General features: G+C 36.1%; 2 protein-coding genes and 1 pseudogene across 2 annotated transcripts; all 3 read right to left on the bottom strand.

Moving 5' to 3' along the window:
- Window positions 1-14018: 14018 nt before the first annotated feature.
- LOC126690871 (dirigent protein 2-like) lies at window positions 14019-14737 on the bottom strand (annotated as a pseudogene).
- A 1426-nt stretch (window positions 14738-16163) lies between these two features.
- On the bottom strand, window positions 16164-16965 carry LOC126692850 (dirigent protein 22-like). Its single transcript, XM_050388649.1, has one exon. The coding sequence runs from the start codon at window positions 16947-16949 to the stop codon at window positions 16290-16292; it is 660 nt and encodes a 219-aa protein (XP_050244606.1). The 5' UTR covers window positions 16950-16965; the 3' UTR covers window positions 16164-16289.
- Window positions 16966-20473: 3508 nt separating this feature from the next.
- Window positions 20474-21415, bottom strand: LOC126692849 (dirigent protein 22-like). Its single transcript, XM_050388648.1, has one exon. It carries the CDS (start codon window positions 21261-21263, stop codon window positions 20676-20678), a length of 588 nt encoding a protein of 195 aa, XP_050244605.1. The 5' UTR covers window positions 21264-21415; the 3' UTR covers window positions 20474-20675.
- Between the last annotated feature and the right edge of the window lie 4300 nt (window positions 21416-25715).

The following is a 25715-nucleotide window of genomic DNA, read 5'->3' as shown; positions in this document are numbered from 1 at the left end:
AACCTATCAGATTGCTCATTTTGGACGTCTCACAGGCCGTCAATCCTCTCAAGGATGATCTAAAATGCATCTGGAGGTACAGTAGAAGATGATGACGCTCAACTTCTTTTACCATGACTTCGGGAGCATGAAGGTTGTCCTTCTGCTTCTGTCTCGGTATCTATAGGTTCTCCTTGTGTTTGATCACCCTCCTCTTCATCACCCAGAAGACGTACTTTGATCCATGCAAGTGTTAGAGCATTTGTAGCTAGAGAAGTGGGCATGAGACTGATGTCTTGAGGAATTTCCACACCTTTTGCTCGAAAGAGCCTCATGAGAACACTAGGAAGAATCAACTTTGCCCTTGAAGTTGTCCTTGTTTCATCAACAATTATGGAGTAGACATGAGCACTAATATGAATGTAAGTATTCTCCCGAAGCTCCATGAGAAAAATGGCTCTAGCATTACTGATGGTGGTCATCTTCTTCATCGGGTACAGGTTGAACATCATAATGTATGTAAGACATCGAAGATCCGATGGAAAAGCTGAAGTGTTGAGACGTCTACCTTCTCGAACACCACCGATATGGGATTGAACCGTTTCAATGGATAACATTCTGTCCTTGTAGTGAGTGAAATCATGCTCTAGATCCTCAAAACCAAGAACATCATCAACATCTTCCAAGTCAATGGTGAACTCATGGCCTCTAATCCAACAATTGATTTCATCCTCTCGTAGAGTGGCATTGGCATAGAACTCACGAATCAAGGGTTCACACACCCCAAGGAGATCACCAAGGAGCTTGTCCCAACCTGTATCTTGAAAACAACTTGGGATAAAGTAATCCTTCAAATCAGTTAAGTCCACAAAATGCTCTAGGATGATTAGAGCTTTTGCGTAGAACTGATTGTATCTTTCAAAGTGTTGGATAGAGCAAAACTGAGTATTGTCCATTTTCTTCCTTTTGTCAGCACGATGTGCCGTAGTCTTCTTCTTTGGAGTGATCTGCAAAAACATAGTAGCAAAGACCACAACACAGGGCACAACATATGTAAACACCAAATATTAGTAACAAGTTAGTAGCAATAAAATGGACTAAGGATGAGGCCAAAGATTAAACTAAAGCATAGTTCAATAGCAACAAGACAAGAGAGGGCACAAATCATCAAAGCACAATAGAGTCTTGGAATTAAGTCCACAAACATACCACAGTGTGTGTTGTGTTAACAAATAATATCATGTACAACCTAGGGCATAGTGAAAATCATATATCCAAACAAAAAATTCACAATCAGCAAATCAAGGTCATCCCTAGAGACATTGTATACCATAAAGTCTACAGTAACAAAGGAAATGTCTATGAGACATTTTACCATGAGCATGATATGCATAACACAACACAACACAAACAAGGTATAATACTCAAAAGGAGAAACAAATATGAAAAGCATTTATAATAGGCAAAATATTTTGAAAACCAACAAACCCAAATCATCAAACGCAACGAAATATACACAATCCATATTCGAGCATCATATTTTCAAATCTCATATAAAAACACAAAATCCAAGAAATCAATGCAAGAATCAAGAAATACTTTGAGAAAAATAGAGAACCCATACCTTTTCTTGAAGATTAATGAAGAGATGATAAAGAAAAATGGAGGATTTGTTAGAGAACACGGTGAGTTTGTGAGGGAGAGGATGAACAGTCACAATATGCGAGGGAAAACTGAAAAGTTTTTGAAAACTGTCCTGAAAATAACCCTCAAAGCGCAAAACACGTGTTTTTCGCAACTGGAATGAGCTGCAAACAAGTCGCCAATGCAAGTTGCCAAAAAACTCGTGTGACAAAATTTTAAAAAATTTGTCTAAGTGTTTTTCGCGACTAGAAGTTCCACCCATGAGAAAGTCGCGACGAGAGTTGCCAAACATTCTGAGTAAAACTCGCGACTAGAGCTTCCACTCATGAACCAGTCACCAAACTGAGTCACAACAATCCTAAAAACCCAGTTTTTTGAAAAAAATTCTAAGTCTTTTTCGTGACTGGGGGCCTGACTTGCCAGAAAGTCACGAAAGCTTCTAAATAAGCTCGCAACTGGATTAACTCGCGAGAGTGAGTCGCCAAAACAGAGTTGCACAATTTTTGAAATTAAAAAAAATAAATAAATAAATAACACTTTCCAAAAACAATTAAAACACTCAAAAATCTTTTTGTGTTTGATCAGCATATAATTGAGTATGTGCAACACATTTAACCAAGTACAATCACACAAATGAATAAGGAATTCATTGAACATAGACATGTGTGTTGTGTGTGGGTATCAAAGATGAGATAGTCCTTAGTCTAATGTGAAGCTTCAATGATCAATTCAACCAAGACATACACAATTAGCACGAGGAAATGTGACCAATCTCAATTATAGAAGTATACATATATGACCTCTCATAAAACTTGATAACATAATTTTGAAGCTTTTCATTTGGCTCTATACAAATCATAACATTTGATCATTTTAAATCAATACATCTCATTTTGAGATTGATGCTTGAAATTTTTGATATTTCAATTTGATGAACAAGCCTTTGGCTTTTTGGGCATCATACATTTTCATATAAGTCATTTTCCCTTTTTCCTAGTCAAATACTAGTATGTGCGATAGCTTTTGCAACTCATTATCTCTTTTCATTTTGAGATTTACATTGGTTAAGCTCTTTAAGCAAAAATAAAAGAGTGGGAAGATATATAGGCACAAGTCTATGCAAGTCTCAAGATCAACAAAACCATTGACTAATCATTTATGTCAAGTTTGAAGATCTATTTACAACAGTTACATAGATGTCAAGATTTTTCCCACAATGATATGAGTGCATAAAGAACAAGCTACGCTCGTAAATGCACAAAGTCATTTGTACGAAGGTACAAGGCAAAATATGCATGTGACATAACTTAAAAATGCTGATCAAACTTTTTGGATTTTCTACTTTTTATGTGTTTTTGGATTTTTGACACAAAAACAAGCTAAGATTGATAAAAAAAAAATGTAAAAACATTCAAAGTAAATAACAAATAAACACAAACATGCTATATAAATAGCCAATAAGGTAATGTGTGCTAAACAACAGTGAGAGCAAATCCAAAAATATAATTAAAGCAGACATCACACATGAGATTCAAGGTTGTACCAATACCAATGGTGTTATGAAGTGATTCAAATCGTGGACCATCGAGAGGTTTGGTGAAAATATCTACCTTTTGGTTGTCTATATGTATGAATTCAAGACACACAACTTTATCTTCCACCAAATCCCGGATGAAGTGGTAACGTATCTCTATGTGCTTCAACTTTGAATGCTGAACCGAATTCTTAGATAGATTTATAGCACTGATGTTATCATAGAAGACACACATTGTATCTTGGGAAATCCTGTAGTCGTGAAGTAGCTTCTTCATCCAGAGTAGTTGTGTGCAGCAACTCCCAGCAGCTATGTACTCTGCTTTTGCCATAGAGAGAGACACGAAATTTTGTTTCTTGCTTATCCAAGAGACAAGATTGTTCCCAAGATAGAAACAGCCACCTGAGGTACTGTTTCGGTCATCTACACTTCCAGCCCAATCTGCATCTGAATAACCCGCAAGGCAAGCATTAGAATCCTTAGAGTACCACAAGCCATAATCCGGAGTGCCATTAACATATCTTATGATTCGCTTCACTACTGTCAGATGAGATTCCTTCGGAGCAGCTTGATATCGATCACAAACTCCCACACTAAAATAAATATCCAATCTACTTGTCGTAAGATAGAGTAAGCTCCCAATGATGCTCCTATACAAAGTTGGACTCACTTCTACCCCAAAAGAATCAAGATTAAGCTTTGTAGATGAACTCATGGGAGTGGAGGCATGCTTTTTGGAATTTAGTCCAAATTTCTTGACAATATTTCTCACATATTTTTCTTGTGAAATGAATATGCCCTTCTTCTTTTGTCTGACTTGAAGGCCCAAAAAAATGTAAGCTCCCCCACCATACTCATCTCAAATTCTTTCTTCATCTCCTCGGAGAACTCTATAGCTCAAGCATCAATGGTAGCTCCAAATACTATCATCAACATATACTTGAGCCACGAGGAGGTAGTTCTCATCATTCTTGATAAATAGAGTCCGGTCAGCATATCCTCTTTTAAATCCTCTGTCCAAGAGGTAATATGTAAGCCAATCATACCAAGCTCTAGGAGCTTGTTTCAAGCCATAAAAAGCCTTATTTAATCTCAACACATGATCTGGAAAGTGAGGATCTTGAAAACCTTTAGGCTATTCGACGAACACTTCTTCATTCAGAAATCCATTGAGAAATGCACATTTCACATCCATTTGATAGAGTTTGAATTTCATGGTCCATGAAATTGACATAAGAATGTGGATAGACTCAAACCTTGCTATGAGAGCGAAGGATTCATCAAAATCTACTCCTTCCACTTGAGTATATCCTTGAGCCACCAACCAAGACTTATTCCATATAATCTCTCCATCTTCATCAGTCTTGTCCTAGAAGATCCATTTGGTGCCAATGACATGAACATTTTTAGGCCTAGGAACAAATTCTCATACATCATTTCTTACAAATTGATTCAGTTCTTCATGCATTGACTCAACCCAATTTTCATCTTAAAGAGCTTCTTCTACCCTTTTTCGCTCAAATTGGGCAAGGTAGCAATGGTATGTTACATGATTGGCTAGAAGTATGTTTCCCTTTCTAAGATGAAGACCTTTATCTAGAGACCCAAAGATGTTACTGTTTGGATGGTTTTTAACAACTCTTGACAATGGCTTCTTTTAGGTGGACACTTCATCATTTCGGGAGATAGGAGGATGAACTTTCGGAGGAGCAAGAGGACTTGGTGTTCTAGACATTGACCTTGTTTCCATTCTTGAGTTCACAAGAGTCAATTCCTTTTCCAATGTAGGTTCTTCTCCTTCAATATCTTGGGCTTCAACCTCAACAGTGGGTCCTTTAGAGCTTAGTCCTTCTCCATCATCATCAATCTCTACTATTGTTATAGCATTATTAATTTCCACATTGATGGACTCCATTACCCTTTTTGTTCTCTTGTTGAAAACTCTGTATGCCCAGCTAGTAGTAGAATATCCAAGGAAGATGCCTTCATCACTTTTTGCATCAAATTTTCCAAGGTTCTCCCAATCATTTAGAATGTAACACTTGCTTCCGAATACTCGGAAGTACTTCACTTTTGGATTCTTTCCATTCCAAATTTCATATGCAGTCTTCTTTGTTCCTGCTCGGAAGAATATTCTATTACCAATGTGACATGAAGTGTTCACGACTTCTCCCCAAAACTTTTGAGCCATTTTCTTGTTAAGTAGCATAACTCGTGCCATTTCTTGAATCGCCTGATTTTTCCTCTCAACCACCCCATTTTGTTGAGGAGTTTTGGGGGCTGAAAATTCCTTTTTGATCCCATTCTTCTCACAAAAAGACTCAAATCTTGCATTCTCAAACTCCTTCCCATAATCACTCCTTATCTTGACAATAGGAGCCCCTTTCATGTTTTGAAGTCTCTTGCACAGAATTTCCAGTTTCTTACATGCTTCTGATTTTTCTCTAAGAAACTCCACCCAAGTGTATCTTAAGAAATCATCAACAATGACCATGATGTACCTTTTTCCTCCCAAGCTTTCAGTTCTTGTGGGCCCCATTAGATCAACATGAAGAGGCTCTAAACAACATGAAGTAGCAATCACATTCACCTTGTGATGACTTGCCTTTGTTTGCTTCCCCATTTGGCATGCACCACAAATGGTCTTCTCTACTTTTCCAAATTTTGGAAGCCCCTCAATAGCTTCAAGTTTAGATACTTTAGCCACTTATTTGAAATTTGCATGCCCAAGTCTTTGATGCCAAAGTTCCAACATATCAACACAAGCACTTCTGCAAGAAATCTTTGATGTAGGAACTACTCCGTAGCAATTGTCAGTAGTCCTATTTCCCTCCAGGACTTGAATCCCTTCTTCATCAATGATTACACACCCCTTCTTTGAGAATTAAACAAGGAAGGCCTCATTCACATATTTGAGTGATGCTTAAGAGATTCGCCTTAAGTCCTTTAATGTATAAGACATCCTTTAATAGAGGTAATTCTGATATCTAAACAGTCCCTTTGCCAAGAACTTAAGCATGACTTTCATCGCCAAATGTCATGTAGTCACTGACCTTCTCTTTGAGTGACTTAAACAGTGATTTATCTCCTTTCATATGGCAAGAGCAACCACTATCAAGATACCATAAACACAAATTAAATACCTTCTAAGAAGTGTGCACAAACAAGCAAGCATGGGACAAGCACTCTTGACCTTCAAATAGAAAATTGTCTTCATTTTCCACACTTTTGTTAGATTGAATTTTCTTTTTAAGATTATCAACATTTTCACACAATATTCTATTCCTTCTTTTATACTTCTTAATCAAATAATTTGACTCACATAGACTATTGTGAAGGATATGATTCTCATTTTCAAAATGTTTCAGCATGTGAACAAACATTCTAGCATGTCTCTTTGTTTTTAATAACTCCAAGAGTACATTGTTAGGACAATCTTCAAACATACTCATAAAGCCATTATCACATACATTTAAACCATAATTCAACATATCCTTTTCCATAGCTTCATCCATAGCCAATGGGTCTAGGATCGCACTTAGGTAATTAAACCACAACAAGTGCACCTGTTCTGATACCAATTGAAAGTTCAAATAGTGTGTAAAACACCAATGAATGTTTAGACCCCCAATTTAAAATTACCAACACAAGCTTATAAACAAACAATATATGTGCAGAATATGAATATAAGCTAAACCCAAATTGGTAAAACACTCTAATCCATATTTAATCAAATCCACGGCAACAATTAAATGATAAAGAGTAAGGGAAGAAAGATGCAAACACAAAGATAACACAGCAATGTGTTATCTAAGAGGAAACCGAAATACTCGACGAAAAACCTCTCTGCCGCCCTCCAAGTGGTAATAATCCACTAGAGAATGAAGTTGGGATACATGAATAACAGAAAATCCTTCAAGCCTAATCTACCCAGTGCACCTAAGCCCTCCAAACTTCTTACTCCAACAGGGTTATGCCGAACCTTGTCTTCTCTAGCTTACCAAATCCCGCAATAGCCCATTGCATCACCCAAAATGAATTGGTCCCTTCTGAACTGCTTCCTAAGCACCAAAATACCTCTTCACTAATATGGGTATGGTGAGATAAGGATTTGTCTAAATGTACCTCTCAAGGATATGTCAATGGAGAGGGTGAGAGTAGAGGAATTTGGAGAATCAAAAGATGAAGATTGTGTATGAATCAATCTTGTTTTTCTCTAGGGTTTCTCTCTCAAAATTATCTTTGGAAGCTCTCTACATTTCGTGGGTATAAGGATATTTATAGTAGGATGTATGAGGAATGTGAAAGGTCAGTTTCATCAAATAAGGCATTCTGGCGACTCGACCTCGCGATTGGAAAGAGTCGCGAGTCTGAGTCACGAGCTAACTGTCTAGCCAGACTGGAAGTTTTGTCCTGTAATGCTACAGCTGGCGTGACCCTTCAACTCCCCATGCATGCTTCACACATGTGCCATTCTGGCGACTTGCTAGTCACAAGATCCAGTCGCAAGGCTCCCTTGAATTGCACACTTCTTAAGATTTCCTCACACACTACCCTTATATGATTCCCACCTAAATACAGGGTATCTAATTGCTAAATTACAAGCAAATTTGGCACGGAATAAGGCCAATACATGATTGAATAAATTCAACCTTACACATATGAGGCCATTTCATGAGTGCTTCGTGAGTACTTCATGAGTACCCTACCTACGAAATGAGTGGATTTTTAGTTTTAAAAGCCAAACAGTGTCAGTTTTTTCAAAAACTCTCTTTTTGCCTCTCTCGCACCTCTCTCAACCCAAAACAACTTTTTCTCCAAAACTCAACCAAATCTCAAGGACTTTCATCTCTAAGACTCATCTAAGGTATGTTTTAACACTTTTTCACACTTGAATCCTTAGATTAAGCCTTAAATTCTAAGATTTCTAAGATAGAGTTATTTTTTGAAAAGGGCTGGGAAAACTTATTTTCATGTCAAAATTCTTTAATTTTGTTGATTGGGCTTTGTCCCACTGTGTTTTTTTGTGTTTTTGTTGACCCCAAGTGGCATTTTGATGTATTTAGGCAAGATTTTCATATGTTCATGCATTTTTTCATATGTTAGTTGAAAGTGTGCACTCTAGGTGTTTGATAAAATGCCTAAATGGTATTTTTTTTCGTTATTTTGGACTCCGATGAGTACTAATTTTTGGGGATTACCATGTTTTTACATACTTAACATGTTTTGATCTTTGGTTGTGTGTTTTACACACTTTGCCCCATGAGTGCTTTGTCATGCATTGCTCATGCATCTCACATGCACACCACAAGCACACTTGATGCACACACTCTATCACTTGACACGTTTTGCATTTCACTCATGCTATGTAAGTCTTGTTAGACCTTTAGCACTTCAAACATGATCTTGTGACATTTTTTGCTTGTCTATTTGCTATTTAGGACTATATTGTTTCATTTTATGGACTAACTCGTATCTAATCAAGTTTGTTTCCATGTTTGTGTTTGTGTTGGAGTTTGTTTTGTAGATGTCTCCTCTTAAGAAAAGGGCAACAAAGAAGCCTTCAAAGTGTCCCCGCATCTCCTCAAACTCATTTAGAAATGACGATATTAACATGGCCTTCATTGATCACTACAAATAGGCCCCAATAGTCCTAAAGAGGTCTATAGACTTGGAGTCCTTAAAGGATACCTTCATTCCGAAAGTGTTCAAAGAAAGAACATGGACCAAGTTGCTAAATCCGATGGGTGATGTGTTTGAAGAGATCATATGAGAATTCTTCGCTAATGCCATTGTGGAAGGTGACCACATTAACTGTTGGTTAAGGGGGAGAGAGTTCTTAGTTTCAAGGGAATCAATTCAAGAGGTTTTGGAGATTTGACCAATGACTCTAGACACATCTCTACAATATGATGAATGAAAGGAGAAACTTGAGCCTCTCGTGGAAGTTCTTGGAGGACAACTCAAGATGAAAGCCTTGCACACTATTGAGTTCACCATCGAAATGAGAGCTTTGGCCTACATCATGATCTTCAACCTCTATCCGATGAAGAACTTGACGACCTTGTTAGCGCCAAGGACCGTGTTCCTCTATTATCTCTTCACTCACAAGGAGATCGACATCTGTGATCACATTTATCGCCTCTTCGTCAAGAGCATCAAGAAGAGGACTGCAAGGCTAACTCTACCATTTCCAAGCCTTGTCATGTCTCTTGTTTTAAGGGCAAGGGTGAAGATTCCAAGCGGGCTTCTGGTGATGCAAAGGGAAGACACTATTAGTAAGCAGACCATCATCCAAAGCAAAGCTCACATTCCTGGATCAAGCACCAATGTGTCTCAAATTCCAAGAGATGAAGATGTAGAAGAATGAGGTAACACCGATGAAGAAATTGATCGCTTCACTTCAGTACCGGAGGATATTCCATAGCCATCTTCCCAAGCACCAGCAAGAGCCCCGATCGCCTTGATCTTCTACTTGGAAGAGTTGAAGAGATGCATACCATGTTGGCTTCTCACATCGACAACTCCACGAGGCAGTTCACATATCTTCAAGGCCAAATCATTGCCCTCTCTTCTTATATTCAAGATATGATGGAGTCAGATTTGGAGTCTAATGCATTTTAGGACTTTTGGCCATTCCGGTCAAAAAGGGGGAGTAGATTAGTTTGAAGGGGAGTACAGCCCGAAGGGGAGTAGTAACACCATTGGCTCATTTTGGTGGTTTTATCTTTATGTATATGCTTTTATAGCTTTTGGATATTTACAGTTCTTTTATTTAAAGCTTTCAAGTACTTTAGTTTAAAACATAGTTTTCTTTAGTACTTTATGTATCTTGGTTTTTATAGCCGTTTCTTGATGCTTATAGTTATCTATTGCTTATTGCCTTAGTTTTTTTAATGCATCATGTGGTATGTTGGACATGCAATTGATTTCAACATTGCTCATAATTGCATTGCGTGTCCGGATGATCATTTACTCGTTAAATGTTAATTGTGGACATTTTCCTACAACTGTTTATGCTTGATCAAGTTATATTTAATGTTATATATCTTAGTTGGTATCTTGATTGCATTTTACTTGTTCTTTATACATGCCTTGTGTTCTACTTGTCTCATGCTTAATGAAGTTTATTTGTTATGTGCTAGTGTTTCGAGATACAAGTGTATATGGTGCAAGTGCTTCACAGCTTTTAGATTTAGGTGTGAATGAGTTTTGTCTATGCTCTTAAACTCATGTTTAAGTCTAAAGTCTATTTAGGGGTTTTGTCACGGAATAGCCAAAGAGGGAGATTGTAAATTCGTGATTTCCAACTATATTGTGTTGGCTTTAATTTCGTACCAAATTTTATTGTAATTTATTCAATCATTTTCCCTGTATATATGTAGGTTTATTTGTAAAGAATGAGTGTGAGAAATTGGTGAAGAATCAAGCTTCAAAAGTTGAATCAATGGATTTCACAACTAACTCGTGAGAAGCAACCTGCTGAAATGCCACGTGTGGAGCACATGACTGGAAGATGAAAAGTTGTGCCAGGCTGTCAATTTCGCGACTATCTCGCGAGAAGGGCCAACTCACGAAGGACCCGCGAAAGTTTCTGTTTGGCAAAAAGTTGTGTTTGCTTTACCAATTCTTTACCCACACTATATATACCCTCATTACCCATGAATTGTAAGGAGTGCTTTTCAAAGAGAAAACCCTAGCAAATACACTTGAGAGTGATTGTTATACCCACAATCATCTGTACATTTCCTTGTAGTTTTCCTCAAATCCTACCTCTCCATCTCTAGATCTTTGAGAGGTTATTAGCTTAAACACTAACCATACCCATTCTTAGTGTTAAGTGAGATTTTGGTGCTGCTGGGAAGCATTGGAAGGAGTCATTCATTGGCGGATGCAATCAGGCTAAATTGCGGGAGCCGGAAAGCTAGAGAAGACAAGACTCTGAGAAGTCCGTTGGTAGTAGGAGCTTGGAGGGCTCAAGTACATGGGGTAGACTAGGCTTGGAGGATCTTTTGTTATTCGTGCACTCCAACTATATTCTCTAGTGGATCATTTTTTACTTGGAGGGTTGCAGAAAGGTTTTTCGCCAAGTTCTTTAGTTTCCTCTTCAATAATACATTTCAATGTTATCTTGTGTTTGCATCTCTCTTCCCTACTCTATAAGCTTTCATTTTATTGTTGATGATGGATGAATATGACTTAGGGTAGCTTTATCAGTTCATTACACTTATTTACTCTTGTTCCGCACTTAGTCTAAGTTAGAGTAAAAGCAATCTAGCCATAATTTTTAATTGGGGGTCTAAACAAACTCTTGTATTTTAGCACAAATCTGAGCTTTCAATTACAAATAGCATGCCAAAGTAGTAGCCATAAAACCCTCACCTTTGGACATTACCCAAAGGCACATAAGCCATAATAAGGCAACTAAGAGTGATTGATGGGACTCAAACAGTAGGAAGCAATGATTCATTCACTCACTGTATTAATAGGCACAAAACTTATGAACAACCAATATAATCATTTAAGAAAGCTATCAAGCACATCATATGGTGACCTTCAAACACATAAACAAAATTAACCTGGTAAAGCTTTAGGACCATTTCACTCTTTTTGCAACTATATTTGTTGTAACTTTCAACACTCATGCACTTATTATGATCAATATATCAAGGATTTCTACTTGCATTTTATAAACTGTCTACACATATCTCAGTAAGTCATCACTATGTAGTTAACAACTAATATTGTGACTTTAGATTCCAGTCAGCAAATTCATATCGCAACTTTGAGAAATTTAAGGAATTTATTTCATCTACAAACAGTATGCGGGATGGGTAAGTGATGGACTTATAACGTGCATTAATCTAAATTTGCCAGTTGTAGAAATTGAAATTGATGCAAAAGTTTTCTTTGAATGGGTAAATGAGCCTTGCAGTAACAATTTATACCATACCCCTCTTATCAAGGACTATCGGAACCTCCCCAAGCAAATTCCTCCTATGATACAACACCTATTTAGGTACAACTCATTTATTTTTATCATCTTAAAATTTTAAGTAAATTTTAGGTACTATTTATTAGGTGTTGTATATAGATTCTCCAATTAAATTCAACTATTTGGCTAAATTGGCCAGTACCTTAATGACAATTAAAGTCAATCATGTGTTTAAATTGTCCAATGCCTTTACAACAATCAAATTCAATCATGTGACTTATTGGACAATGCATACACATGGTTCAATTTAATTGAAAAACCTAAATGTGTATTTGGTTGAATTTAATTTTAAAACCTAAAATGTGTGTTTGGGTAAAGTATTTGGAGACATGATTTGGGGAGAAGCCAAAATTTGATGAAGGAATTTATCGAACCCTTTTTTTGTGACCTTCTCAAACGAAATTGCATTTCCACATGGAATTTTTTGTTAGAATCTAAGGGTCACAAATTCAGGTTCCAAACCCTGTCTTATTAGGTATAATTTCATAAATGAAAGAAACATGCAACTTCATATTTCTTGGGCATGCTGACTCTTCTTAGTTTTTGCTCTTCTTTTAGACTTCCTTCAACCTTCGACGATTTTACAATCTTCAAATTAAGTAATCTCTCTCTCTCTCTCTCTCTCTCTCTTTGTTTTTAATTTTTATACCATTTTCTGGTCTCTGCTTTTTTATTTACCTTGATTGCCTTAGAATTTTATTTCACGGTGTCAAACTCAAACATGATCTAATCAATCCACTCCCCAAAATTCATGTTTTTGTAAGCAATAAAACCATCTAATACATCTTCAAACCCATGCTGAGTTGTCGAGGCATGCCACTGTTCAACCAAATGCCTCATAAAAGTTTGGTTTCATGGAACCTAATTCGAATGACATTTAAAAATTACACCTAATTAATTCGGCCTAAATTTTAAAGATAAGTATAGTTTATCATGGAATCAAAAATAGATGGTCAATTTAAATCATGTTTCCACTTTACGTCCCATTTAGAAATAAAAATTCTATATTTTAAATCTTACTTAATGAGACGAAATCAATATTGATAATTTGTGAGAAAGAACATTGTGGCCTGGTTGAAAGAAAATATAAATAGTATTGTCAAAATTTTCTATATAAATATTCAATTTTAAATCTATTAATTTAGACATGATTAACAAAAATCTCAATAGAAACATCTTAAATTAAAACCATAGTGGCCTCCAAAATATGCTATAAAGCATCTTCTAGATTGTGTTACGTATTGTTCTCATTGGATAATGTAAAATTAGACAAAAATGTGTTATTAGGGCTGTCAACTTACTCGACAAACCTGACCCACCCGAAGGATTTGGGACCCAAACTAGAAATTGACCTATTTGGTGAATGTGACAATCGACAGCGAGTCTTCGCAAGAAAATCAAATTCAAACCAATCTAATAGACTACTGATGTTAGATTTTTTTTGTTTTCCGTTGATACATTGGTTTCTCTGCTAGATGTAGTGAGTTTACGATCAGATTCGGTGAGATCTCAGTTTGAACAGACAAGATCACGACCAGATCTGGAGAGATCTTAAAAAATACAATGAGATCCATCAAATTTCCACTGGAAATTAAGTCTCCACCATGACTTGATGGTTTCGACCAATCTATAGAATCGTGAAGTTTTGGTGGTCAAAGACCCGTATGGCCATAGTTGGCCACAAATGCCGCGATTTTAGACTTGAGTTGATCAGGTTGATGGGCAGTTTGACCCTAAACAGACTCATGGATAACCTAGCGTATTATATATCTGTCACAAAATTAAAAGTCCCAATTATCTGACAATACATTCAGCCACTGGTATTTTATTTCCAAAAACAAAAACAAAAAAACCGTGAATGGCCAAGTAACATGTGTATGGCTCAATAATGTAAGACATAGGCATCAAACTCCACAACAACCTCCTTAGTTTTGGTATCAAACATTTAAGTCCTGGCCTGAGCATACCCACGTGCAAACCGTAAAAAACTGCTCCCACCAACGATTGGCATCTCCCTCACGGTGAACAAGATAGCGTCTCTCCCTAACATACTAAGAGTGCTACCATTATACTTTCCCTCCGTGAAAACCAAGTTCAACACCATTAACAACGCTGCTTCACTCTGCGCCGCTAAGGCATAAATTCCTTGTGCTCTTCCTACAACTTCGAGGTATTTTCGGGCAAGATAACTAAGGGTCATCAATCACAAACACAGCTCCAAACGACGTTGAGGACGTGTCGGTTGTGGCAGCCTGGGCAACTCGTACAGCACTAGGTTTGGTGCCACTAAGAATGTCATGGAAGTAGAAGTGGAAGTGGATTAGTTTCTAAGTCCTAGTGATGAAGGTGATGGATTTCGAGAGAAAACTGGTGTTTCTGTAGTGACATAGGTTGAGAAGAAGAAAATAGTGAAATATATGAGTAAAGTGGAATTGGGCTTTGAGATGGTTTTGGCCATGGAGGGGAGAAAAGTTCGCAGTACTTTGGAGAGGAAACAAGGGTTTGTGTCTGTAGAATTTGTACCTTCAAACATAATCTTATAATAGAGGAGCCTTGACAAAATTAATGTAGCAGTTCAAGAACTGCTAACATACGCAACTAACAGAGTAAATTTACCAACGAGAAACTAAACAAATTAATTGGTAATTGAAAACCAAAAATTCATCGACACCAATCAGAATCGCTAATCTGACCACATAAACTCAGGAACGTGCGATTTATAAGTCAATACAGGATTAGATAAAATGTGAGCAAAACCAAAACATATGAAATTTCTAAGGTCAAAGGTGACCTACCCACTAATTTAATGAAAGAAGTGGCCTTAAGCTCAAGACTGTGCGATTGCCATTAGAAATCAAGCAGATAGTTCCTCGTCCAAATATGTGTTCATCACAAAAAGAATATGATAATGATGATGATGATATAAAGGGCCAAATATATGTTCTTGCCTTGAATTCCCTATCGTATCTTTAAAAAAAATTAAAAAGAACCAATTTCTATATAAACGTCAGAAAAAGGCAAAGAGAGAGATACGAAATCAAAGAGGGTCCCTGTTTTTTTATATACAATCTTATTTACCCTATATATTAAAATTTGTCCACCCTAAGCAAAAATTGTCGGCTACATGCATGGTGCTTCTTACTAGATCAAAGCATACATAATCTACAGCCTAGACATCATTAGAGAAGATGGAAATTGAGAGGGACGATGCAGTTCTAGCTGCTCTTTCTCCACTCACTCTCACAAAAAGGTTGGGGAGAAAGCAAAAGAGGAAGAAGCGCACAGGGGCATGTACAGAGTTTTTCCTGTAATCACTTTAATTTTTCTTAATGTTACAAAATAATTAAAGGATCAATGTGGATGGTCGGGCTGTGCTCACAAACGGTAAACCTAATGGGCAATTTGTGAAACCTAATTGGGCCAAGATGGGTCTAATTACTCATATCTCCCACTTTCATATAGTGGACAAACTCGTCATCCATCTTTCGTGCTTCTCTAAATTATACTCATATTGGTAACTTAGTAGTGCAACCATCGAGCATACCTACTATGAGCGTCGTGAAGGAATTTAAATAATCAAAAGAAAATAATTTTTTCACTATTCATCTTATTTATGTTCATTTAAAGTTAGAAATTGAATATTTCGATCTTACTTATCGAGTGAAAGTGGAGGAATTTAAACTATATATTGTAATAGATATTGATAGTCTGTGAGAAGAACAGAGCAATGGGCCATGGTCAAACATGTTGAATGAACCTAATTTAGAATCAAAATGGTTGTATCTGATTGACAGAAAATAAAAAATAGAAATCTCAAAATTTTCTATCGATCATTATTCTGCTTTAAATATGATAATTTAGACGTGAATAACAAAAAATTCAATAGACAAACCTCAAATTAAAACCATTGTGGCCTCCCAAATATATTTGTTATAAATTAACGCATCTTCCAAATTTTGGCTCTGTAATGTTCTGGTTGGATTATTAAAGCCTCTTTCACAAAATAAAACGTTCCCAATTATCTGATAATACATTCAGCCACCGGCATTTTATTCTTCACATAAAAAAAGAAAGAAAAAAAAATTATGAATAGCCAAGTAACATGTGAATGGCTCAATAAACATGTTCAGGCTCAAATCAATAATGTAAGACATAGACATTGTACTCCACAACAGCATCCCCAGATTTTGTATCAAACGTGTAAGTCTTGGCCTGAGCATACCCACGAGCAAACCGGAAAACACCACTCCCACCAACGATCGGCATCTCCCTGACGGTCGAGAATACAGTGTTTCTCCCTAACACACTAAGAGTGCTACCATTATACTCTCCCTCTGTGAAAGCTAAGTTCAACACCATTAGCAATGCTGCTTCACTCTGCGACGCCAAGGTATAAATTCCTTGTGCTTGTCCAACAACTTTGGAGGTATTTTCTGGGAGGAGAGTCAGCGGGTCATCGATCACCGCCACAGCTCCGAACCCCGTTGCGGATTTGTTTGTTGTGGCAGCTTGTGCAACTCGCACAGCAGTAGGTTTGGGGCCACTGACAATGTCATGGAAGTAGAAGTGGAGGTGGCTTAGCTTCTGTTGATTAAGTCCAAGTGATGAAGGAGGTAAATTTTTAGAGAAAACAGGTGCTTCATCTGCGGTGACATAGGTTGAGAAGAAGAAAATGGTGAAGAGCATGAATAAAATGGATGTGGGTTTCGAGAGGGTTTTGGCCATGGTTGGGCTTGGGAGAAAGTACGTAGTGTTTTGGAGAAGAAGCGAAAGTTCAATCTCTGTGAAGTTTATCATTATAGGTTTGAATTATTTGTTTATCATTATGGGTTTGGATCATTTGCTTATATAATAGAGAAGCGTGAAAATATTAATATAGCAGTTCCAACAACTAAATCCTAACATGCACAACTGACCGAGTAAATAAGTGTTTTATGGCAACAATAAAATGTGTAATACACATGTATATGCACGGATTCCCATTAATTCAACGGCTAGCGTGTTTTATTCTAGAATAAAACATTTTGTACTATCTCAGTTGGTGGTGAATTTGCCCAACCAACGCAGAACTGATCAAAAGGAATCACTAACCAAACCACATAAAATTAATGAGGGGGTCAATAAAACGCAATTAACTTAATAGTATAGTATTAAATTTCCAAGTCAAATTGGTGACCCCTACCCACTAATTTAATGAAAGAGTCAGTGGCCCTCAGGATCGTGCAAATGCCGACTATTAGAGAGCAGATGGTTCTTCGATTTTCAAAAGATAAAAGGACCAATTCATCATAAAAAAGAAGAAGGAGATGATGACTAGAAAACTTTAAAACTGATGCCAAAGGGGAGAATTACATGGTTACAACTTACACGTAGTTGTAATCTTTGAAAAACGATACCTTTCAGATCTAGTTTATAAACTCTCAATAAACCCGTTTGCTACATATGTTGATGGTGTTCTACACAAATACAAACACCCAAAAAAAAATAAACACATGGCACAAGACAAAAATAAATAAATAAAAATTATAACCGTGGCCTAAACAATAATTAATATATCTCATCTCTACAAAGTGACTATGAATTCCATCTTGAGAATATGTGTTCCTTTAGCACTACGTGTGGCTGCCCAACATTCTGAGGTTTTGACCGTTGATTTGGATCTCACTCTTGATATATCAAAACAACCTACATTTCATGATCGGCTATGATCAGGTTCACTATCCTCTCAGGATTAAGTGTTTATGTAAATGAAAGTCGTGAAATTTATTATTCTATTGATAGTCATTAATAAAATAATTAATCTCACAGCGGTCTAATTCAATGTCTTATACACTTAAGACACATCAACATATCAACTAAAAATCTTCACTTCCATGATTAAGAAAAACCATCTTAGTTGACACGTTATAATCTTCACAGATGAAATGTCCAATTTCATCACTGACTACGAACTAAGTTTTCGAATTTACAAAGAACTTGTGATTTATGTGATTTAGTCACAGAATATTTGGACATTATTTAGACATTATCATCTCCAAAATAATGGTAACATGAATATTTGGACATTATCATATAGTCTTTGAGATGCATAGTATGTGATTTATGTGATTTAATCACAGAATATATAAATTTCAAGTTCTTTGTAAATTCAAAACCTTAGTTTGTAGTTGGTGATGAAATTGGGCATTTCATCTGTAAAGACTATAACGTATCAACTAAGATGGTTTGTCTTGATCATAGAAATGAAGACTTCTAGTTGATATGTTGATGTGTCTTAAGTATATAAGACATATTGAACTGGACTACTATGGGATTAATTATTTTATTAATGACTGTTAACAGAATAATAAATCTCACAACTTTCATTTACATAAACTCTTAATTCTAAGAGGATAGTAAACCCGATCATGAAATGTAAGTTGCTTTGATATATCAGGAGTATGATCTAATTTAGGAGTGAGATCAAGAGGAATGCATGGTGCTTTTTTAGAAGAAAGATTAAATCTATTTTTCAATAGCATTCTCATGCATCGCACAGGTTAGTGACTAGTTTACCCTATATATTAAAATTTGTCATCCCTAAGCAAAAACTGTCGACTACATGCATGGTGCTTGTTACTAGATCAAGGCATACATAATCTACAGCCTAGACATCATTAGAGAAGATGGAAATTGAGAGAGAGAATGCAATTCTAGGGTTGTAATTCTAGCTGCTCTTTCTCCACTCATTCTCACAAAGAGGTTAGGGAGAAAGCAAAAGACAAAGCAGCGCACAAGGGCATGTAAAGAGGTTTTCCTGTAATCACTTTAATTTTCCTTAATGTTACAAAATAATTAAAGGATCAATGTAGATGGTTGGGTTGTGCTCACAAATGGTAAACATAATGGGGCAATTTGTGAAACCTAATTGGGCCAAGATGGGTCTAATTATTGACATCTCTCACTTTCATATAGTGGACACGTACTCGTCATGCATCTCTTGTGCTACTTTAAGCTATACTCATATTAGTAAATTAGTAGTGCGATCATCGAGCATACCTACTGTGAGCATTGTGGAGGAATTTAAATAATCAAAAGTGTACGTTTTTAGACCCCTTAAAACACAAGTTGTTTAACCTAGTTATTTAGCCAAGTGATTACTTAGATAAATTATTCAAATCTAGGTTAACATAAGTAAATCATATCATGTAAATAATGCAAAAATATAAAGAACACAACGATATAATAACCCAAGAAAACCAAACAGGTAAAAAACCTAGGGAGGATTTAACCTATCTATCCTCAAGGTAAAACAGATCCACTATGAAAGAATTGAAGTTTTACAATAGCGACTTAGACCACTAACATCCTATTGCTACCTCGTGTAGAAAACTTACTACCATGACCACATGACAGCTCCAAATCCACAAACTACTTCTTTTCTTGATCCACAGCAACCACAATTACTCATACTTGTGTTTTCTTTAAGTTCTTGAAAAAACAACTGAAGAGATCACCAAGCTCTTGACATCAATCTTGATCTTGATAACCCTAAGTGTGTATGAAGGTAAACACCTCTAAATCTCACAAGAGATTCACACACACGGCATATCAACAACCTCTAAAACGTGGCTAGGGTTTCTCTTTTTATACTTGAAGCAAAACATAATACCCTACACGTCATATAAGCTTGGGCTGAGTTGGAAAATTCTGCAGAAAAACAATCTGCACGATCTTTAATTGATCGAGTCTAATTTTCGATTGATCGAGCCTTACAGAAATTGAATAGTAATTTCCTGCAATTACTCAATTCCAACTTTACACATAACCACACTTTGAGCAAACTAAATTTAGACTAAATGTTTTGATCATGATTTGCCAGCATTACACATTGAAGTTCTAATACATTTAGATCTTAAAGTCTTAGAACCTAACAAAAAGAAAATAATAATAATTTTTTCATTATTCATATTATTTAAGTTCATTTAAAGTTAGAAATTGTATATTTCGATCTTACTTATCGAGTGAAAGGGTAGGAATTTAAACTATTGTAATAGATATTGATAGTCTGTGAGAAGAACAGAGCAATGGGCCAATGGTCAACCATGTTAAATGAACCTAAATTTAGAATCAGAAAGGTTGAACCTGATTGAAAGAAAATAAAAGTAGATATCTCAAAATTTTCTATAGATCATTATTCTGTTTTAAATATGATAATTTAGACTTGAGTTACAAAAAATTCAATAGACAAATTTCAAATTAAAAAAATTGTGGCCTCCGGAATATATATGTTATAAATTAAAGCATCTTCCAAATTTTGGGTTTGTAATGTTCTGGTTGGATTGTTAAAGCATCTCTCACAAAATCAGACGTTCCCAATTATCTTATAACACATTCAGCCAGCGGTATTTTATTTTTCACTTTCAAAAAAGAAAGAAAACCTTTCTACCAAAAAAAAAAAAAAAAGAAAGAAAGAAAACAAAAACAAAAACATGAATAGCCAAGTAACATGTGAATGGCTCAATAAACACGTTCTGGCTCATATCAATAATGTAAGACATAGACATTGTACTCCACAACAGCATCCCCAGATTTGGTATCAAACGTGTAAGTCTTGGCCTGAGCATACCCACGAGCAAACCGGAAAACACCACTCCCACCTACGATCGGCATCTCCCTGACGGTCGAGAATACAGTGTTTCTCCCTAACACACTAAGAGTGCTACCATTATACTCTCCCTCTGTGAATGCAAAGTTCAACACCATTAGCAACGCTGCTTCACTCTGCGACGCCAAGGTATAAATTCCTTGTGCTTGTCCAACAACTTTGGAGGTATTTTCTGGGAGGAGAGTCAGCGGGTCATCGATCACCGCCACAGCTCCGAACCCCGTTGGGGATTTGTTTGTTGTGGCAGCTTGTGCAACTCGCACAGCAGTAGGTTTGGGGCCACTGACAATGTCATGGAAGTAGAAGTGGAGGTGGCTTAGCTTCTGTTGCTTAAGTCCAAGTGATGAAGGAGGTAAATTTTTAGAGAAAACGGGTGCTTCATCTGCGATGACATAGGTTGAGAAGAAGAAAATGGTGAAGAGCATGAATAAAATGGATGTGGGTTTTGAGAGGGTTTTGGCCATGGTTGGGAGAAAAGTACGTAGTGTTTTGGAGAAGAAGCTAATGTTCAATCTCTGTAAAGTTTATCATTATGGGTTTGAATCATTTGTTTATAGAATAGAGAAGGGTGAAATTTTTTTTTTTTTTTTTTGTTTGTGAAGGGTGAAAATATTAATATAGCAGTTCCAACAACTAAATACTAACACACACAACTGACCGAGTAAATAAGTTTTTTTTGGCAACAATAAAATATGTAAAACACAATCATTGAAATGCATGGATTCCCATTAATTCAACGGCTAACGTGTTTCATTCTAGAATAATGCATTTAGTACTATCTCAATTGGTGGTAAATTTGCCCAACCAACGCAGAACTGATCGAAAGGAATCACTAACCAAACCACATAAGATGAGGGGGTCAATAAAACGCAATTAACTTAATAGAATAGTATAGTATTAAATTCCAAGTCAAATTGGTGACCCCAACCCACTAATTTAATGAAAGAGTCAGTGGCCCTCAGGATCGTGCAAAAGCCGATTATTAGAGAGCAGATGGTTCTTCAATTTTCAAAAGATAAAAGGACCAGTTCATCATAAAAAAGAAGAAGGAGATGATGACTAGAAATCACAGACATAGATATGGGTATAACATGATTACATGAATAATTTTTGAAAAATTATAACATGAAATGGCCAGTTCGGCACAGTATAACACAGGTATGACATACATACGGCACCTTAAATGAGGTGTCCATACTTCCTAACTAAAATGATGATAAAGGTCCAAAAATCTGTCTAAGTTCAGTTTAATCGTGGCCTCATCAAACTCCATCAATGGTTTAACACTATTAAAGGACCTATTATATATTCCTTAATCATCAAATCAGCATTCAAACAAAAACATGCATATTGTAAGCGGAAGCCAGAACCAAGAACAGACCTATATTTGATGTTGTTTGTTGCCCCCATTATTATCAGAGAGTCCATTACCAATTGCAAGTCTCCAACAAGCTGAATCAGCATTGCCCGACGGTGGTGCTTACCAGAAGCTAGCAGAGCTACATTACTTGGTGGGAGGGGGGCATGGTCCCAAATTTTGAAAAAAAAAAAAATGTATTTATCTCTTAAGAAATTTTTTTTTAAAAAAAAAAAAAAATTGGTCTCCTAAAAATTATGAATTTCTTTAGCTCAAAGGGGAAAAAATGTTAAATAAATATTTTAAATTCTAATATTGAAGAGATTTAAACTTTTAATGTAACACCATCTAATAACTAGAATAAAGTATAAGCATATTAAGGAAGTGGAAACAATACAAATATCTTTTTTTTTAATTGTAAAATTTTATTTTGTCCCCACTAAGAAAAACCATCTAGTTCTGCCCAAAGAGAGAATGCAATTCTACGTGCTCTTTCACTACTCACTCGTTTCTATTCTCAATTAATCAAGCATATGTAATATGAAATACATGCTATGATGAAGTTTTCTTTTCGAGAAGAGCATATATGTCTAAACCCAATATTGTACTTAATGACAATTAAAGTTAATCATGTTTTTAAATTCAACCATTTGGCTAAATTGGCCAATGCCTTAATAACAATTAAAGTCAATCATGTGTTTAAATTGTCCAATGCCTTTACAACAAGGGAGTCAATCTCATACCGAAAGTTGTACCAGTTTGACCAGTGAAACAATATATTTCGGTACCGGTCAATACCGGTGTACCGTTTCGGGTTTACTGTTATTTTTTATATTTATATATATATATATATATATATATATATATATGTATGAATGTGTGTGTATTATAATAAATATAAAAGTTTATCATAAAATATTACCTTAATTCAGAACAAATTATTCATGGTTTTAGACTTTAGTATCAATTAAAAGAAGAAAAAAAAACACAATATAAAAAATAAAAAGCTTAATTGTTCATTGCATTCTAAGAAAACAAATAATACTAATAAGTTAATGCAAATAAGTTACCATTCTGCCCTTACAAAAATTCAAAAATTACAAAACTAAAAAATAAAAAAAGTTTTTTTCTGTACCGGTCGGCATTGCCCGAAATTGGCCGGTATGGCCGGTACATGGCAGATACGGCTGGTATTTAAACTGGTATGAAATGTTGCCATTTCAATACCGGTATATGATACGATACATACTGGTTGGTACGGCTAGTACTGGTACAATATCGACTACATTGGTTTACAACAATCAAATTCAATCATGTGACTTATTAGGTAATGCAGACACATGGTTGAATTTAATTAAAAAAGCTAAATGTGTGTTTGGGTAAAGTATTTGGAGACAAGATTTGGGGAGAAGCCAAAATTTGATGAAGGAATTTATCAAACCCTTTTTCAGTGACCTTCTCAAAGGAAATTGCATTTCCACATGGAATATTTTGTCAGAGTTTGGGGGTCACAAATTCGGGTTTCAAGCCTTGTCTCATTAGGTATAATTTCATAAATGAAAGAAACATGTGACTTCATATTTCTTGGGCATGCCTTTGACAATTATACAATCTTCAGATTAAAATCTCTCTCTCTCTTCCATGGTGTCAAACTCAAACATGATATGAACGACCCACTCCCCAAAATTCATGTTTTTGTAAGCAATAGAACCAACTAATACATCTTCAAACCCATGCTGAGTTGTCAAGGCATGCCGCCTGTTCAACTAAATGCCTCATAAAAGTCGGGTCTCGTGGATCACCTAATTCAAATGACATTTAAGAAACTATACCTAATCAATTTGGCCCTAAACTTTAAAGATAGTTTATCTTCGAATCAAAAAATAGATGGTCAATTTAAATCATGTTTTCACTTTGCATCACACTTATAAATAAAAATTATATATTTTAAATCTTACTTATCGAGGGAAAATAAATAGTGATTGTCTGTGAGAAGAAAATAACAATGGTCAACCTTTTTTTTTATTAGAATGGTCGACCATGTTAAATGAACCTGATTGAAAGAAGAGAAATTATTGTTGTGCGCACCAAAAATGAGGATGTTGGGCTTGACCTCACTTAGACTCATAACTTACTTATAATGTGGGCTTAGGATTTCCTACTTTGGGTTGTTCTCGGCACAGAGACTCAACGTAGTTTTTTCTCTCTCTTCCTGAATCACTGTTTCTCTCTACTCTCTATTTTTTGTGAACCTCTCAACAACCCTTTTTCCATTCCATCTTCTTATATTTATAGCTCTGGATTAGTGGGGAGATTATGATTACAACCATAGTTAGTGCAATTGGGGGTCCAATATCATCAGTCGTAAGTGGGTGGTTAGGTGGGGGTGGAATGTGGCGAATGTGGCCTTGGAACTTGGTTCCAACTCAATTAATAGTGCTTAGTAGTGATGTTTCCTGGAAACTGCCGAGCATGCTGTGGTGTGTTCGGATTTTAGTCTTTCTTTATTATTCGGGAACTTTTTACCGAGCAATGGTTAGGTGATGAAACTTGGGCTTGTAGTTGTGAGGGTAGAGTAGAAAGAGATTGGAGGTGTGGGCAGTGCTACTGGGCCTGAATCCAAGGCCCAATTGGATCCGAGCACCTCGATGCCGTACAATTGTGTACTCCCAGAGTACCATAAATGCGTACTTCCTCCTCTAACATGAATGGTGGGTCCCACTAATTAAATTCATAGTGGGACCCACCATTTATATGAGAGGGGAGAGTATGCATTTATGATATTCCGGAAGTACCTAATAATTTTCCTTGAAAGAAAATATAAGTAGTATTGTCAAAAAAATTTATATAATTATTCAATTTTAAATTTGTTAATTTAGACATGATTAACAAAAATCTCAAATTAAAGCCATAGTGGCCTCCAAAATATGTTATAAAGCATCTTCTAAGTTGTGTAATTTATTGCTCTCATTGGATATTATCAAATGAGACAAACAAGCATAATTAGGGTTGTCCACTTACTCAAGAAACCCAACCCACCAAAAGGATCCCAAACCTAAACTGAAAATCGATCTATTTGGTGACTATGACGATTGACGACGGGTCTTTGCAAATAAATCAAATTCAAACCAATCTGACATATTACCGTTGTTAGATTTTGTCGTTTTCCGTTGATATGTTGGTTTCTCCACTAGATGTAGTGATATTATAGTCAGATTTGGTGAGATCTCTGTTAGATCAAACCAGATCTCGACCAAATCTTAAGAGATCTTCAGGATGAGATCCATCAAATCTCCACCGGAAATTAATTAGATCTCGAGTTGATCAGGTCGACGTCGAGGAAGTGTCGGTTGTGGCAGCCTGGGCAACTCGTACAGCAGTAGGTTTGGTGCCAGTAATAATGTCATGGAAGTAGAAGTGGAAGTGGCTTAGCTTCTCTTGCTTAAGTCCTAGTGATGAAGGAGACAAATTTCGAGAGAAAACGGGTGTTTCTGCAGTGACATAGGTTGAGAAGAAGAAAATAGCAAAGGATATGAGCAAAGTGGAAGTGGGCTTTGAG

This window comes from Quercus robur, chromosome 7, assembly GCF_932294415.1.
Source record: "Quercus robur chromosome 7, dhQueRobu3.1, whole genome shotgun sequence".
Classification (NCBI taxonomy): Eukaryota; Viridiplantae; Streptophyta; class Magnoliopsida; order Fagales; family Fagaceae; genus Quercus; species Quercus robur.
The sequence above is the reverse complement of the archived record's forward strand: the minus strand, read 5'-3'. Positions and strand labels throughout refer to the sequence as shown.